Source organism: Candoia aspera, chromosome 3 (genome assembly GCF_035149785.1).
Source record: "Candoia aspera isolate rCanAsp1 chromosome 3, rCanAsp1.hap2, whole genome shotgun sequence".
Taxonomy (NCBI): Eukaryota; Metazoa; Chordata; class Lepidosauria; order Squamata; family Boidae; genus Candoia; species Candoia aspera.
Window position 1 is genome coordinate 158,102,311 of NC_086155.1, and position 15,681 is coordinate 158,117,991.

Here is a 15,681-nt window from a genome sequence, read left to right on the forward strand (position 1 = left end):
TATTTGTTTCTAATTATTCACAATATCATATATTATAAAGATGTTTTACATTGTCATTGCTCCTTTTTACAAGAATCTAAGTCCTAATAAAAGAACAATTTCAGCTTACTGTTTTTACTGAACAAGTAAACTATTTTGTCTATGTAACTCTCTTGTAAAACATTTCTATGAAGATTATACTGTAATCTAATTGATGTTTTTAATAAAAGCTATAACAAATACTGGAACCAGTTATCAGACCAGAATATTAGGAAATATTAGGAAATTATCAAGACCACTCTTTTTATGTACCTCAAAGAAAGGTAGTTTATGTACCTCAAATAAATTGTGGACTTAGTAAAATCAAACCTTCTTCAAGTTTCTACTGACTTCATGAACACATCTGTATAGTTTCCTTGGCAGTAACATGGAATTTACTTGCTATGATCTTCTGGGATGTTTTTTAACTCCCAGTCTAGTTTACAGCCTTGCAATTCACTAGGGGGCTCCCCACAAAGTACTGTAACTAGGTCTTACACTGTTTAAGTTATGAGTGCACATGAAGTCAGCCAGAAGTTGCTAAGGCACTTTAGAACTAATGTATTTTACTACTTGGAATGATCAGGAAATGCATGTGATATAAATTCAGCATCAACTGCACTGATGGAACAATGCCTTCTCCTATATGTGAAGGCCAGGATCCTGCTCCAGTGCCTTTTGCAGGTTCATGTAACATGTAACTTAGTCTCATATCATCAGCTAGCAAAGTATGCTTTCCAAAAATCTTAGAAAATCTACACGGTATGTTGGTTTCAGGAGTTCTAGGCACCTACAGAACTAAATAGGCCATTTGGGGGTTCAGAAGAAAGCAGTGATAGAGTTATTCCAACACCCAACATTCTGAAATAATTAAAAATGTAGTATTCACTTACTACATGGATGTCCTAAAACCTTCACATCATCAATAGCCAGATATCCTTGGTGACCTATAGTGATCACTTCAAAAACTACCTGAAAGATTAAAAAAAACAAGTAATATCAATATACTTGGTGATAGATTTATGCTTCTGAAATGTTAGCATAAGTACAGCTATTTATTTGTTCAAACCAAATGCTGACTATTTGAAAAATATAAAGCATTTGAAACAATGCAGGAAAAGATAGGAATCCCAATTTATAGTCATTGATAATTTTATCCATGCACAGCTTTATCGGCTGTATCTTTACTTGCAGACAATTTCCTTATGCATTACCTGATTCAATAAATAAATACTCTCCCAAACTTTTTGTGTTTATCTAACTTATACAAATTAGATTAAATATTAGGATAAAAATTACATGGCAGAGTATACCTTTTTTTGCTTAGTATGCACATTTTCTTCCACAGTGATATCAACTGAAAGACAGTATAATGTAATATAATATTATTTCACCAAGGTACCATATCACTGCTGCTTTCCAGATGCTTCCTGGTTGCTTGAAAGTTGTACTGAAGAAGAATACAACTTGAGGAATATTGAGGAAATATTCCTTGAGGAATATTGAGGAAATATATTAAAGCTCTGTCTTACTCATTAATCTAAGACATTTTATCATGAGATCAACCTAATATACAACAGATACAGGTAGTCCTTGTTTAGCGACCAAAATTGGGACCTGCAACTTGGTCATTAAGTGAAGCGATTGCTAACTGAAACTGTCCTTGCTTCAACTTTCCTATGTTTTACAGACCTTCAAAAGTCATACATGTAAGAACTGGTCACAGAGTTTACTTTTTCATCACTATCTTAACTGTGAACGGTTGCTAAACAGGGCAGTCGCTAAACAAGGACTACCTGTAACATAATTCATATAATATATATTCTTCTGTATATTATTAGTACAAAGCAAGAAATCAAAATTAGACGTTTATGTTCGGCCAAGGAGGCCCTAAAAAGTGACACTGTTTGACGGTAGTGAAAGCTGGTGGATAGTCCAGAAAAATAAACAGATGCATACTTCCAATATAAAGATATTTTCCTAGTACATAGCCAAGACAACTGGAAAATTGTCTTGATGTGCTAGTAGGAAAACTGATTCATAAATTCAAAGTCAGTGATCTGGCATTACTCCCATCACATTCAAAATAAATAAACCAGGCCATTGTTCCCCACCCCTACACTTATACCTAATACGCAAATAAAATTTCTGTACTTTAACTATCTTTGCTGTTATTGGGAAAAGTGCCTGGCTATAAATCTTGTCATGACACAGTTTTCAGCACAAATACTAATTAATTAATAATGAATACTTTTATATCAGTGCAATCATGCAAATATTTCTCTGAATCCACAGCTCAGATTTTCTGGAAAGTAGTGCATAATGTGCTGAAAAGGAGGAGGGAGAAATAAGCAATGCATTTTTTCCCTTATTTCTGTATAGAAATACAATGAGCATAATAGGGCTTTTTGTTTTTGCAAGAGCTGCTGTAGCTCAGGGATATGTACTGACTTAGAATTGCATTCTCCTATTAGTTGGCTAGAAGAGAATTAGTTTATGGTGTTTTACGCATTCCAAAGTCAGACTGAGTAAGACAATCATGTAGTCAACTTTAAATATTTGAGGCGAATTGGGCTGTAAAAAAGGTTCCTTCTGAATGTGCCCTTAGTTAAAACAATGAAGAATCTGTGGAGTCCTTGGTGCTCTCTGAGCCTTGTTGTTTTCTTGCAGATGTTTCATTTCAGGGCAAGCCACGGTATAAAAACTGAGAGCAAGGCCCACTCCCTCTTCGCACTGAAGATGTCGCCTAGTCTGGCAATGAAACGCCTGCAAGAAAACAACAAGGCTCAGAGAGCACCAAGGACTCCACAGTTCAACCCTGAGCTACAAATATTCGCTTCAAATGAAGATTCTAATACATTTATTATGGCATAGCATTTGTATTGTAAAATGCCATATATTATTCTTTAAAACAGCACAACTTTTGTTGCAAATGACTAATACTGCTTCTGGAAAGTCTTAGGCAAAACAATGAAAAGAAATGCTAGAAGTATTTGATGTTCTGTTTTGGGGGGGGTATTTTCTATACGATTTTCACGGTCTAAAAGTATTAGTATTTTCACTCCAAACTGTCCATTTTTAATTTCAACATACCTGAAACATCTGAAATGGAAATCACCAAGCAGATTAGGCAAAGTAGCTCCCTTGAATAGAAAAGTTACTGTAAACACAGATTCTCTGATTCCTGGGATGTTAGTTAGCTGCCATAACTAATGCCAGAAAAGAACTGGTTAAAACACGGATTACGTTTACTCATGAAAAACAGTGCTGGACATCTGCCTTAGAGATGTCTTACATCAGTCTATCCCTTAGACGCCTGCCAAACAGGAAATGAGGAAGCAGTTTAACATGGCACTGTCCCTGATCCTCCCTGCTTCACTGAAGAGCAAAATTAGCTTTTTATTCCTGCCACTTCTCCCTTCTCAATGGAAATGGGGGAGGGGGCTTGTTTGCCACCTTAAATGCTTACTGCTGAAAACGTGCTATTAACAATAACTTGTCAGCTTCACAGAACAAAAGGAATAAACAGATTTTCTTTCAATAGAAAGAATCTTTCTTTCTTTCTTTCTTTCCTTTCTTTATCTTTCTTTCAAAATGACCTCATGTTCTAAGCACTTAAAATTCCTGTAGGCCAAAGGCAAATCGTACCTGATCATAAACTGAATTTATAATAATGTATTGAAAAAGAATAAGAATTTACTTATATCAATTTGGTTGATTAAGGCGCTTATGTAAATACAGCTAGAAATAAATCATATCAAACAGAAAATTTAGACTTTGGATTATTTGTCTTGCATCTTGTATTTCCCCCAACCCTACACAACCATTCTACACAACTACATTTTATGTATCTGTTTTGCATCGAGATTTGTACTTCTACTGATAAAGAACTTATGAGATTAATGTCAACTATATCCTCCAACAAAGAAGTGATTTAATATGAACAGTGAAAATTCTAATTATGAAGTTCTTTGTACTGATTTATTTTTCAAGTCCCATGATACTGAACCTATTTATTCTATAAGGATTTCAACTACTCCACAGCAAATCACTTGTCAGTTAAGGCCAATATTTTGTACTATTTTTATTCTCAGAGTCTCTGTCAGTATTTTTAGGAATGGCGACTGAATCTCACTGATACTGCTTGAATCAAGTGTCTGTTTACTGTTGCGTATGCACATAAATCTAAAGGATGGCTATTTTTAAACTATGCATAAGCTATTATAAGATGGCTTTTTCTGAATTCCACACAGAATGGACATTTTGTCCAGAGAAAGCTAAAGGAAAGCATTATAATCTTGTAGTTTCAACAGTAAACCTATTTTATTTACATTAAAGTTATGTTCACAGCCCTTCTGTAACATAAAAGGAGATTAAGACTATGTATTTCACTCTTGAGGAAAGCTAAGTTGGTTTGGCTTTAGTTCAAGATCAGAGCTTGAACTAAATTTGATAATATGAAGCACTCAGTATATAAGGCAGCATATAAGAGCTGAACATACTGCAGATGTGAAACCCCGGAGTGCCTAACTCCCCAAGCACTTCATTTGTAGAAGCAGCAATTAGGCTCAGAAAGTTTAGATCTAATTATCATTAAATAAGAGTGAAGCTGCAGTCCTCCTAAATTCCTTTCCTAGAGACTAAGCCATACTGAGTACTTATTTTCAAGTAAACATGCTTAAAATGCCCTGCAAAGAAATTAACGTAACAAAAAAGCTAAAGTTATTACGGATCTGTTCATTCTTTATCGTTCAACTGTACTGAATTATAATATCCTATAATATCAAAAACAAACAGTCCACATACATACACACCTTTATTTGATTTTAGCTATGGATTTTCACATTCATAGGATTCATGTTATGTTTCTTTTCAGCAGCCTGTTTTGTTCCACATAAAATAGAAAGCAATGATGTATAGACAAAGAGCATGGAGTTTATTTTACAGTTATGCAGTCTGCCTGCATGTGGGTATATCAAATTAAAGACAAAAGGAAACTAACAGCTGTCAGGGTTCTGTAACAGAATCTGCTAGAAGAATGGAAGTTTGTTTTTTATGTGAAAATTAGCTTCATGCTTTAAATTAATCCTCTGAAATTAAAAACAACAACTGTTTTACTGTGAAAGTGATGAAATGTACCAACTATCTCCTCTAGAGCAGCAGATACAAAAATTACACCACCTGAACACAAATGGATCAAAGAATTTTAAAAGGAAACAGAACAGGTGCCTTGAAGTTATTCATTATTAACTAACATCTGGACAAAAGAATGAACGCAGGACTTCCCCTTTATGCTGATATACATTAAATTATGCTCATAATGTTTATATTATATATATGATGACTGGGGAAGGCAATGGCAAACCACCCCGCTATAGTCTGCCAAGAAAATGTTGTAAAAGCGGTGTCCCTCCAAAGGGTCAGACATGACTCAGTGCTTGCACAGGGGACCTTTCACCTTTCACAATGTTTATATTAAATTCATGTAATATCTAATTCTATTTACATCTATCTAGTTAGCTTGTTAGCTAAACAGCAGATATAAATTTATGCAAGCCGTTTTTCTAGTGATGCATTTTTAGTATGCGTTTAGAAGAAACCTCCTCTACTTATGGATAAATGACTGGTGGACCACTTACTGATGGTCAGTCTGCAACCAAATCATTAAGAAAACATTAAATAACTACCTAGCTAAAAAAGTCAGATTTAAATGCACATGAATTAACATGAAGGTTAGAGCTGCATTATTTCATATAAGACATGGCTCAGAGAAATAATTAATAGCTACAACACATATCTTGAAAGGGAACAATAACTATGTTCAGAAGGCCATGCATACTAAGAAGCATTTCAGTAGAAACATCTAAATATAGAGGTACAATACAGCACAATGTCTACAGAACTGTGACATACTCTGCTTTTAAGATTCTTGGGTGTATACAATAAGCATTAGTGGGAGTTATTTGCCTGTATTTTCTTCAGAAAAAAAATCTCCAAAAACAAAATAAAAATATTTTTCAAATACAGAAAATAGCATTTTGGAAAATAAAGAAAATATTTTATTGCGCACCTGAAAAATACCATTCTGCACGACCAAGGGTCACTCATGGTCATGCTAAATAGCATTTAGCTATTTGTGATCTTGTCTAAGATCGTACAGAACTGTGGGCTGAAATTTTAGGTCCATCTGGAATTACTTTAAGATGTATAATCTCAGTTCTTCATTATGAACTTTCCAGGAAAATAATTCATGAAACAAAACGCCCAGATACAATGAAATCTAAATTTAATAGATTATTCAGGAGAAAGTATGTCAATTAAATTGCAATATTCAATAAATCTCAATTTACATTATTTGTACCAATTTATGCCACTTATAGAAATAACATCATTTCCAGTAAAACCTCAATTTAACTGAGAATCCTTGATAATTGGGAGTGAAGTCTTAACAAAAAATTGTTTGTTGTATCCAAGGTCTGATAAAATGAGATCCACTTACTTTATAAGTTCCTTATGTATATCACAATGGTGGTTTTACAAAAAAAAAATTAACGCTATTTTAGCTGTTCAAAAATGTATATGCTGTCTTTCAAAACACAAGATTTCATAACATAGTTTACAATCATTACTTCAAGCTTTAAATTATTTTTTCAAAATTCTCCTTATTTCAGTAATAGGCATTTTATCTGTATTTAAATCATGATTTCACTGCCAGTAAAAAATAAAATGCAGAAAATGGTCCAAAATGCATCTATTTCATACCTCCATTTGTTTTAATATAACAACGTTCTTGATAAATTTTTATTCTCAAAAATACTTCTCTCTTCCCCTCCTCCTCCTCCTTCCTAGCATCTTCCTGTTATCGCGGGGTCTGCTTTTCGGATCCTGAAACGCCACTTTGCCTGATGTTTGTTTTCTTTTTTAAATAGTTATAGTGAGAAGTATTTTTTTTAATCAAAAATACTTCTCACTATAACTATTTAAAAAAAGAAAACAAACATTTATCTATATTAGTTCAGCAAAAATAGCCTAAGCATTGTTCTGAATTAGAGAAACATTTTCTCTCCTTTTTTTTTCTCCACAGCAGCAACTCTGTGAGGTAGGTTCAGCTTAGAGTGCCCTGCAGACTATTAGGAATTGTATCCACTGCATTCATATAAGAAATTAATCTGGCCAGAATTGGAATCCACCAATCTTTGATTGATTGATTGATTGATTGATTGATTGAATGATTATGTGTCATCAAGTTGGTGTCACCTCTTACTGACCACATGGACAGATTTTCTCCAGGACGATCTGGGCCTAAGCTGATCCTTCAGGTCTTCTAATAATGCATCCATTGCCACTGTAAATGAGACCATCCATCTTACCGCTGGTCATCCTCTTCTCTTTCCTTCCACCTTTCGCAGTATCAGAGTCTTTTCCAGACAGCTAGGTTTTCACATAATGTGTCCAAAGTATGATAATTTAACCATGGTCATTTCTGCCTCCAATTAGAACTCTGGGTCGGTTTGTTCAATTTGTTGGTTTTCTTGGCTGTCCATGGTATTCTCAGGATTCTTCTCCAACACCAAATTTCAAAAGTGTCAATGTTCTTTCTATCTTGCTTCTTCAAAGTCCAACTTTAACTTCCACAGAGTGTCACAGGGAATACCACTGCCAGCACTATTCTAATCCTTTTTTTAATTAAAGCTTTATTAAATTTTTCAACATATACATAAAAACTAAAAAGAATGAAACAAAGAGTATTACAAGAAAAAAGAAAACTAAAAAAGTGCAAAAATACAAAGGGGACTACTACATAGTGACTTCCGACTTTCTACGACAAAGATATACATAATATCAATCTCTTACTCTAATTTAAACTAGAATAGACATTATCCCTATAAAGAATTTCCATTCTCAGTATAACATTCTCCTCTATAACAAATTATCTTTCCCACTTAAAGAAAATATAAAAAACCTTTTCCAACATAATTTTTCACCTAATAATCCAATAATCCAATATTATGCTTCTTCACTAAAATTTTGCTCCTCTCTGTGTGAGGGTTGAGTCTGACCCTGACTCTGAAAATGAAACTTATCTTGAGCCAGAAGGGGAAAACAGAACTTATCGGGGAAGATCTGGGGAAATAGAAACTAGTAGTGATTCAGCAGAGCGGGAGAATTCAGAGATGCTGATTGGGCAGAATCCGGAGGGAGGTTTGAATCCTTCAACTAGTGTGCAAGAGAGGAGTGTGGTAAAGCACATGAAGCAAAAGGCAGCCCAATTGGCTACAGAGGAGAAATGGCACGAAAAGGATTGCATAAAAAGGCACCAGCGCCAGGAGCAAACTGCCAGAGACAACACCAGTGCTAACAGCTTTGACAGAATGGAGCCTTGCCTGTAGCCAACACGGAATCAGTGCCAGCTCCCTCTACTGACGCGGACCTACCTCCTTCGCACCCTGATCCAGCCGAGTCCAGCCTTGCGTCCAGTTCCAAGTTTCACCTTGTCGTTCCAGCCAAGCCTAGCCTTGTATCCAGTTCCAAGCCTTGTCTTGCCGATCCAGCCAAGTCCAGCCTTGCCTCCAGTTCCAAGCCTTGTCTTGCTGACCCAGCCAAGTTCAGCCTTGTCTCCAGACCCAAGCCTTGTCTTGTCACTCCAGCAGAGTCTTGCCTAGCCTCCGTCTCTAAGCCTAGCCTTGCCTCTGTGCCATGTCCTGCAATCAAACCTCAAGCTACCACCTTGCCACGAGCCCTAGCCACACCTGGTCTTGCTGCTTCACTGAGAGAGTTAGTCAAGTTCTGTATTGCTGTGTTGCCACAATCTCCTTCTACTCTTGACCTGGCAGCCTTGCCCTATGTTCCTCTACTGCCTGGGTGGACTTGATTGAATTATATTGCCTATTAATAAGGACTCTTTTCTGTTGTAAATAGTTGGTTGTTAATAAAGAACTTCCTTTTGTAATTCTGCCTGGCCATCTCATAGTGTGAACAGGACACTCTGCCTCTTAAAATAACAACAAAAAGCTTGTCTACATTGGATTAATATTATTAAACAAAAACAAAAACAAAACAAAAGACAAAAACATCCATCAAAACCCTTAAAGAACCATCTTATTAAACATAAGCAGTTATCCAAACATTTATATACTTAAACATTACATCTAACTACCATTATGTATTTAAACAATAACCTTATTAATATCCTTTTACTCAACATAAAATCATTATCCCAAAAACAAAAACATCCATATAAATCTTTAAGAGACCATCCTGATAAACATATTTAAACAATTATCCCACTTCAAAACAGACTAAGGCATTTACATTTCTCGGTATTACACACAGAGCTTTCCCCTTACAAGTCTCAAATTTAACAGCCTGCCTTATGAAGTACAAATAATCTTCAAAAAACTTCCAGCCTTTGAAGCCTAATTCTTTTCCTTGGTCTCAATATTCCAGGAACACAGCCATTCCCAGCTCTCCCTTTACACCCAGAAGTCTTCTGTCATGAGTGAGGATGGCGAGCAGGGGGCTCCCATCCAGGCTGTAAAGCGCATGCGTAGTACTGAGGAATTAGGTGGCCATTCAAAGAGACACAGATCGGGCCCGCCTTAGTCTTTGGGGTTTATCTGTCTGGGTTTTCCCATGCTTCTTCAGTTTGTTAGGATTCTCTGTTATGTAGCAGTATTAAAACACTAGAGACCTACTCCTTGTCTCAGCGTGTTTCCTGGCTGTCAGGACATCTTCCTTCTTCAAGGTTAGGATTAGCTCTCCACAGTTCAATTCTTCTCCCTTCACTTTTGGACTTCAAAACATTAATCCCCATTTTCTTCTTTATAGAAGGAACATTATTCTCAATGTAGTTTTCACCCATGTCATCTTCTTCAAATGGTTGGTAAACTTTAGAGTCCACAAGAGAGAGATGGTCCAGCACTTGGGTGACCTCAAGATTCTTTAAAAATAGCTTTAATTTCTTCCATGTCTCTCCACAATGTTATAGCGCCCTCTAGTGCTTCAAGAAGGTAGATGCATTAGGCAGCTAAATTGGGAATTTCCTTCAGTTTATTATCAGGAAGTATTCAATCAACATAAAAGAAAATGTAAACAAAAGCCATTCTCACATGAAAGTGAAGGCAGAAAGCTCAGAATTCAGCTCTGCAGATTCAGTGAAGTAGGTAAATCTTTTATAATCCTCAAAACATTAAAAGAAAGCAGAAAGAGAGCAAAAATCTTTAAATCCCAACAATACTATTTTAAAAAAAATTAAAGCCAAATTTCCAAATTAATAGATTCCACAAATAATGGAAATCACCAAGAGGTTCCACGTTTCTTTGTTGCAAAAAGCCTCTCTTCAGTAACTAATAAACAAAAAAACCTTAGTATTGTAGAAATGGGGTGGTGTGATGGAATGTGTCCATGAGGAGGGTGGTGATGTGATGGAGAATGGAGCTTGGGGGGAGAAGAGAGTGCATTCCAGGCTTATAAACATTCTCACAGTTTGCTTAGCTTGGAGAATGCAGGGGGGCTGAGGAAGGAAGTTAGACTAGCTCTGCTCTAGATTTCCCAAGAGTATTTTTCCCTTTAGCTGAGTTAGGGAACCTTTAGTCTGGCAAGATTCTGTATAAGATAGAAACAATAAAGGAACTAGAGTTACATCTCTGACTCAACATGGTTTCTTCGCCTTTTTCACAACAGGTGGTCAGCTTTAGAGTCTGTTTTCAGCTTCAGCACAGCTTATGAAGAGATAACAACCCCGCCTCCCAGCTGATCACTAACCAGTTGATCACAAAACGCTGTTTTGCAGTCTTCTGACTGCGACCAGCCATCTGGAGAGCACATGGGGTGATTCCTGGGCTTCTCCTTAATCTGGAGAACACCTCTGGGCTCTACAGAAGCCTGCCTAAGCCCAGGAAAAATTCCACGCTGACCAGTCTACTGCAGAGATTGCAAAAGACGCAGCTCAAGCTGCCATTTCCCCACTGGAAGCCTGCACTATTCTAATCTTTGTAGGTTCAGAGACCTCATGGTACCTAAATATCTTTTCCAACCACCAATCTATTCCTATGGAAACAGTTCAGGAAATATAATAGTCCTTAAGATTCTGATTAATTTAACTTTTTATTACAGACTCCATAACAACTGCAAACTCATAAAGTTTTTATGTCACAAAGAAAAAGTGCATCCATATCAAATGACTCTACTGAAGTATTTGAAAAATGATGACACTAAAACAGCTGAAATAACTACTAGTTTGTAAAGCAGCAATCCACCATTTACAATTTCCTAAAATTTCTTCCCATATTTCTGACTTAATGTAGATTTAACTTTTTCCTTATTGGGACTTCATATAAAGTCTTATTTTAGAGATAGTTTAAAATACTGCATCTAACTTCATTCAGAACAGAGATGCACAATTATTGACAGCCCAATGAATGCATTTGGCTTTTAAATATTGTAGTGAGAACTACATTCCAAAAAGTAAGAAAGTCCTGGAAAAGAAGTAAATTGATTTGAATCAAATAAAATCATTTATTTATTTTTATTTATTTATTAAATTTTATCACTGCCCATCTCCCCCCAAAGGAGGGTCTCTGGGCGGTTTACATTAAAAACAAAGTTAAAATTCAGTACAATTGTATAAGCGATAAATGTAAATATAAATAGACAATAAAATATAAAATGTGATACAATCCAGATGGAAACTGTTAAACTAAACACACTCTGGAGGCACACTCCTTTATAAATATTTCAAGAAAGAAATGGTCTGTGAGATAAGAATTTCTGACTTTTGAACCGTCTGCAGTTTTCCAAGGAACAGGCCTATAGGGATCATAATGTGAAAGACAAACTAAGGTTTCTTTTAATTACGTAGAATATTTGAGGAATCTTACAGTAAAATAAATGAATTTCATTCAGTTGATAATTGTCTAGCAGAAACATATTGCAAACTGAGGCTGATATTGGCTGATCTCAAAACAAGCTCAGCAAGGCTGGACCTGATAGTCCTGGATGGGAAAGCATCAGGAAATCCAGAGCTATAGAGAAGACTGGAGAATTCCTAAAAAAAATCCCACAAAGCGCAATGGCAAGCCTTTCCCTATTGTTCCAAGAAAACAACATGGATGTTTCCAATATAATAACAACAACTTAAAAGGTATATATTAATTTGTTTAATTTTAATTTGTGAAAAGCTTTTCTTGTTCTAAGATTTACATGGCTACATTTCCAGCATTAAGGAGCTGAGTCTACTGAAAGAGTCAGCAAAATGCCTTGTGTGCATATGCACAGACAATACTTCTTCCAGGAGCACCAGCAAAGTTAACTGCATGCACAGATGCGTGCAGACAGCTGGGAAAAGCCTTTGGAGCAGCTCTGCTCACCCTTCCAGTAGATTCAGCTGCTTTAACATTTCAGAGAAGGTACTTTGCTCATCCAATGCTCTTTGTAAAGGAGTATTTTTTGCAATAATTTACATAGCTCCAATAAGGGCATTAGTCATTGTATAAATTGACTGAACGCTGAAAAAGGAGGAAGAATGTTTATTTTAAATTGTTTCATAAGTGAAATAACAAAAAAGCAATACCTGGTAAAAGTTTGGCCAAAAGGTGCTGACTGCCAATTCCACTCTGTTCCAAATACCAATAGGAGCTTCAGAGATATTCCAAACTGGACTTCCAAGCTCACCATTATTGACTTTCACATAAACATTCAGGATTCCAGGACTGGAACCACTCTTGCTGGAAACATAAAAATTGAAATCGATGCAATGTGTGTCATTTTCTTTAAGGTGAGGCAGCAAAAGATGGGCTTTTTGGCCAATTCTTTCAGTGGTGTTTACCAGCATAAAAGATCCTGCAGAAAATAAATAAAAGAAAATTAGTAATTAGATCTTTCCCACCCACCCCCAATTTCTTCTTCTTCTTCTTCTTCTTCTTCTTTTGGTGCTATGCTGTTCTATAGAAATGTGTAAAATGCTTTGGGCTTGAAACATTTTAAGGATGGAGTTCTTCCAGAATGATCAGAACAACCCACTTCAAACTTGAAACAACTGTTTCAGATTCAAAATATTAAAAACGTTTTATGCATCCCTACTATCATAAAATTATAATATATTATAATTATATACTGTAGGTTAGTATTGTATTATATTGTATAATAATTATAAAATGGTCTCAGAATAAGGTTTACTTTGGACTAGGTGGGAAACACTTCAGCAAAGGATCGTTACCTTGTCGTGGTGCTGGAGCTTGAGCACCTCAATGATGCCATGGGCTAAACCGTGAAGGGCCACCCAAGACGGGAAGGTCATGACAGAGAGGTCAGACTAAATACGATCCCTGGGGAAGGTAATGGCAACCCACCCCAGTATTCTTGCCATGAAAACTAAATGGATCAGTACAACCAGAGATATGTCGGTATACCATCGGAAGATGAGACTCCCAGGTCAGAAGATGGTCAAAATGCTACTGGGGAGGAACAGAGGATGAGTTCAACTAGCCCCAGACGTGATGACGCAGCTAGCTCAAAGCCGAAAGGAACGGTGAATCCGATGTTCTAAGGATCAACACACCATTGGAACCTGGAATGTAAGATCTATGAGCCAGGGCAAATTGGATGTGGTTATTGGTGAGATGTCAAGATTAAAGATAGACATTTTGGGCATCAGTGAACTGAAATGGACTGGAATGGGCCACTTCACATCAGATGACCACCAGATCTACTACTGTGGACAAGAGGACCACAGAAGAAATGGAGTAGCCTTCATAATTAATAGTAAAGTGGCTAAAGCAGTGCTTGGATACAATCCAAAAAACGGTAGAATGATCTCAATTTGAATTCAGGCCAAGCCATCTAACATCACAGTGATCCAAATATACGCCCCAACCACAGATGCTGAAGAAGCTGAAGTAGAGCAGTTCTATGAGGATCTGCAGCACCTACTGGACAACACGCCTAAAAGAGATGATATTTTCATCACAGGAGACTGGAATGCTAAGGTGAGCAGTCAAACGACACCTGGAATTACAAGTAAGCATGGCCTGGCAGAACAAAACGAAGCAGGACATAGGCTGATAGAATTTTGCCAAGACAACTCACTCTGCATAACAAACACTCTCTTCCAACAACCTAAGAGACGGCTTTATACATGGACTTCCCCAGATGGACAACACCGAAATCAGATTGACTACATCCTTTGCAGCCAAAGGTGCCGGACATCTATACAGTCGGTAAAAACAAGACCTGGAGCTGACTGTAGTTCAGATCACGAACTTCTTCTTGCACAATTTAGGATCAGACTAAAGAGATTAGGGAAGACCCACAGATCAGCTAGATATGAGCTCACTAATATTCCTAAGGAATATGCAGTGGAGGTGAAGAATCAATTTAAGGGACTGGACTTAGTAGATAGGATCCCGGAAGAACTCTGGACAGAAGTTCGCAGCATTGTTCAGGAGGCGGCAACAAAATACATCCCAAAGAAAGAGAAAACCAAGAAGGCAAAATGGCTGTCTGCTGAGACACTAGAAGTAGCCCAAGAAAGAAGGAAAGCAAAAGGCAACAGTGATAGGGGGAGATATGCCCAATTAAATGCAAAATTCCAGAGGTTAGCCAGAAGAGATAAGGAATTCTTTTTAAACAAGCAATGCGCGGAAGTGGAAGAAGACAATAGAATAGGAAGGACAAGAGACCTCTTCCAGAAAATTAGAAACATTGGAGGTAAATTCCAGGCAAAAATGGGTATGATCAAAAACAAAGAAGGCAAGGTCCTAACAGAAGAAGAAGAGATCAAGAAAAGGTGGCAAGAATATATGGAAGACTTGTATAGGAAAGATAACAATATCGGGGATAGCTTTGACAGTGTGGTCAGTGAGCTAGAGCCAGACATCCTGAAGAGTGAAGAAGCATTGCTAATAACAAGGCAGCAGGAGACGATGGCATCCCAGCTGAACTGTTCAAAATCTTGCAAGATGATGCTGTCAAGGTAATGCATGCTATATGCCAGCAAATTTGGAAAACACAAGAATGGCCATCAGATTGGAAAAAATCAACTTATATCCCCATACCAAAAAAGGGAAACACTAAAGAATGTTCCAACTATCGAACAGTGGCACTCATTTCACATGCCAGTAAGGTAATGCTCAAGATCCTGCAAGGTAGACTTCAGCAATTCATGGAGCGAGAATTGCCAGATGTATGAGCTGGGTTTAGAAAAGGCAGAGGAACTAGGGACCAAATTGCCAGTATCCGCTGGATAATGGAAAAAGCCAGGGAGTTTCAGAAAAACATCTATTTCTGTTTTATTGACTATTCTAAAACCTTTGACTGTGTGGACCATAACAAATTGTGGCAAGTTCTTAGTGGTATGGGGATACCAAGTCATTTTGTCTGCCTCCTGAAGAATCTGTATAATGACCAAGTAGCAACAGTAAGGACAGACCACGGAACAACGGACTGGTTTAAGATTGGGAAAGGAGTATGGCAGGGCTGTATACTCTCACCCTATGTATTCAACTTGTATGCAGAACACATCATGCGACATGCTGGGCTTGAGGAATCCAAGGCTGGAGTTAAAATCGCTGGAGGAAACATTAACAATCTTAGATATGCAGATGATACCACTTTGATGGCTGAAAGCGAATAGGAACTGAGGAGCCTTATGATGAAGGTGAAAGA

General features: G+C 37.0%; 1 protein-coding gene across 7 annotated transcripts in view; it reads right to left on the minus strand.

The window, feature by feature from the left end:
* PTPRM (protein tyrosine phosphatase receptor type M) overlaps window positions 1-15,681 on the minus strand; it is a 516,027-nt gene that overhangs the window by 318,931 nt on the left and 181,415 nt on the right. For all 7 annotated transcript variants that reach the window (XM_063299123.1, XM_063299121.1, XM_063299120.1 and 4 more), the window contains exons 3-4: window positions 12,590-12,858; window positions 912-990 (exon numbers count right to left, since the gene is read on the minus strand). In XM_063299123.1, the coding sequence (XP_063155193.1) occupies window positions 912-990; window positions 12,590-12,858 (348 nt within the window). The remainder of the gene's footprint in view (window positions 1-911; window positions 991-12,589; window positions 12,859-15,681) is intronic.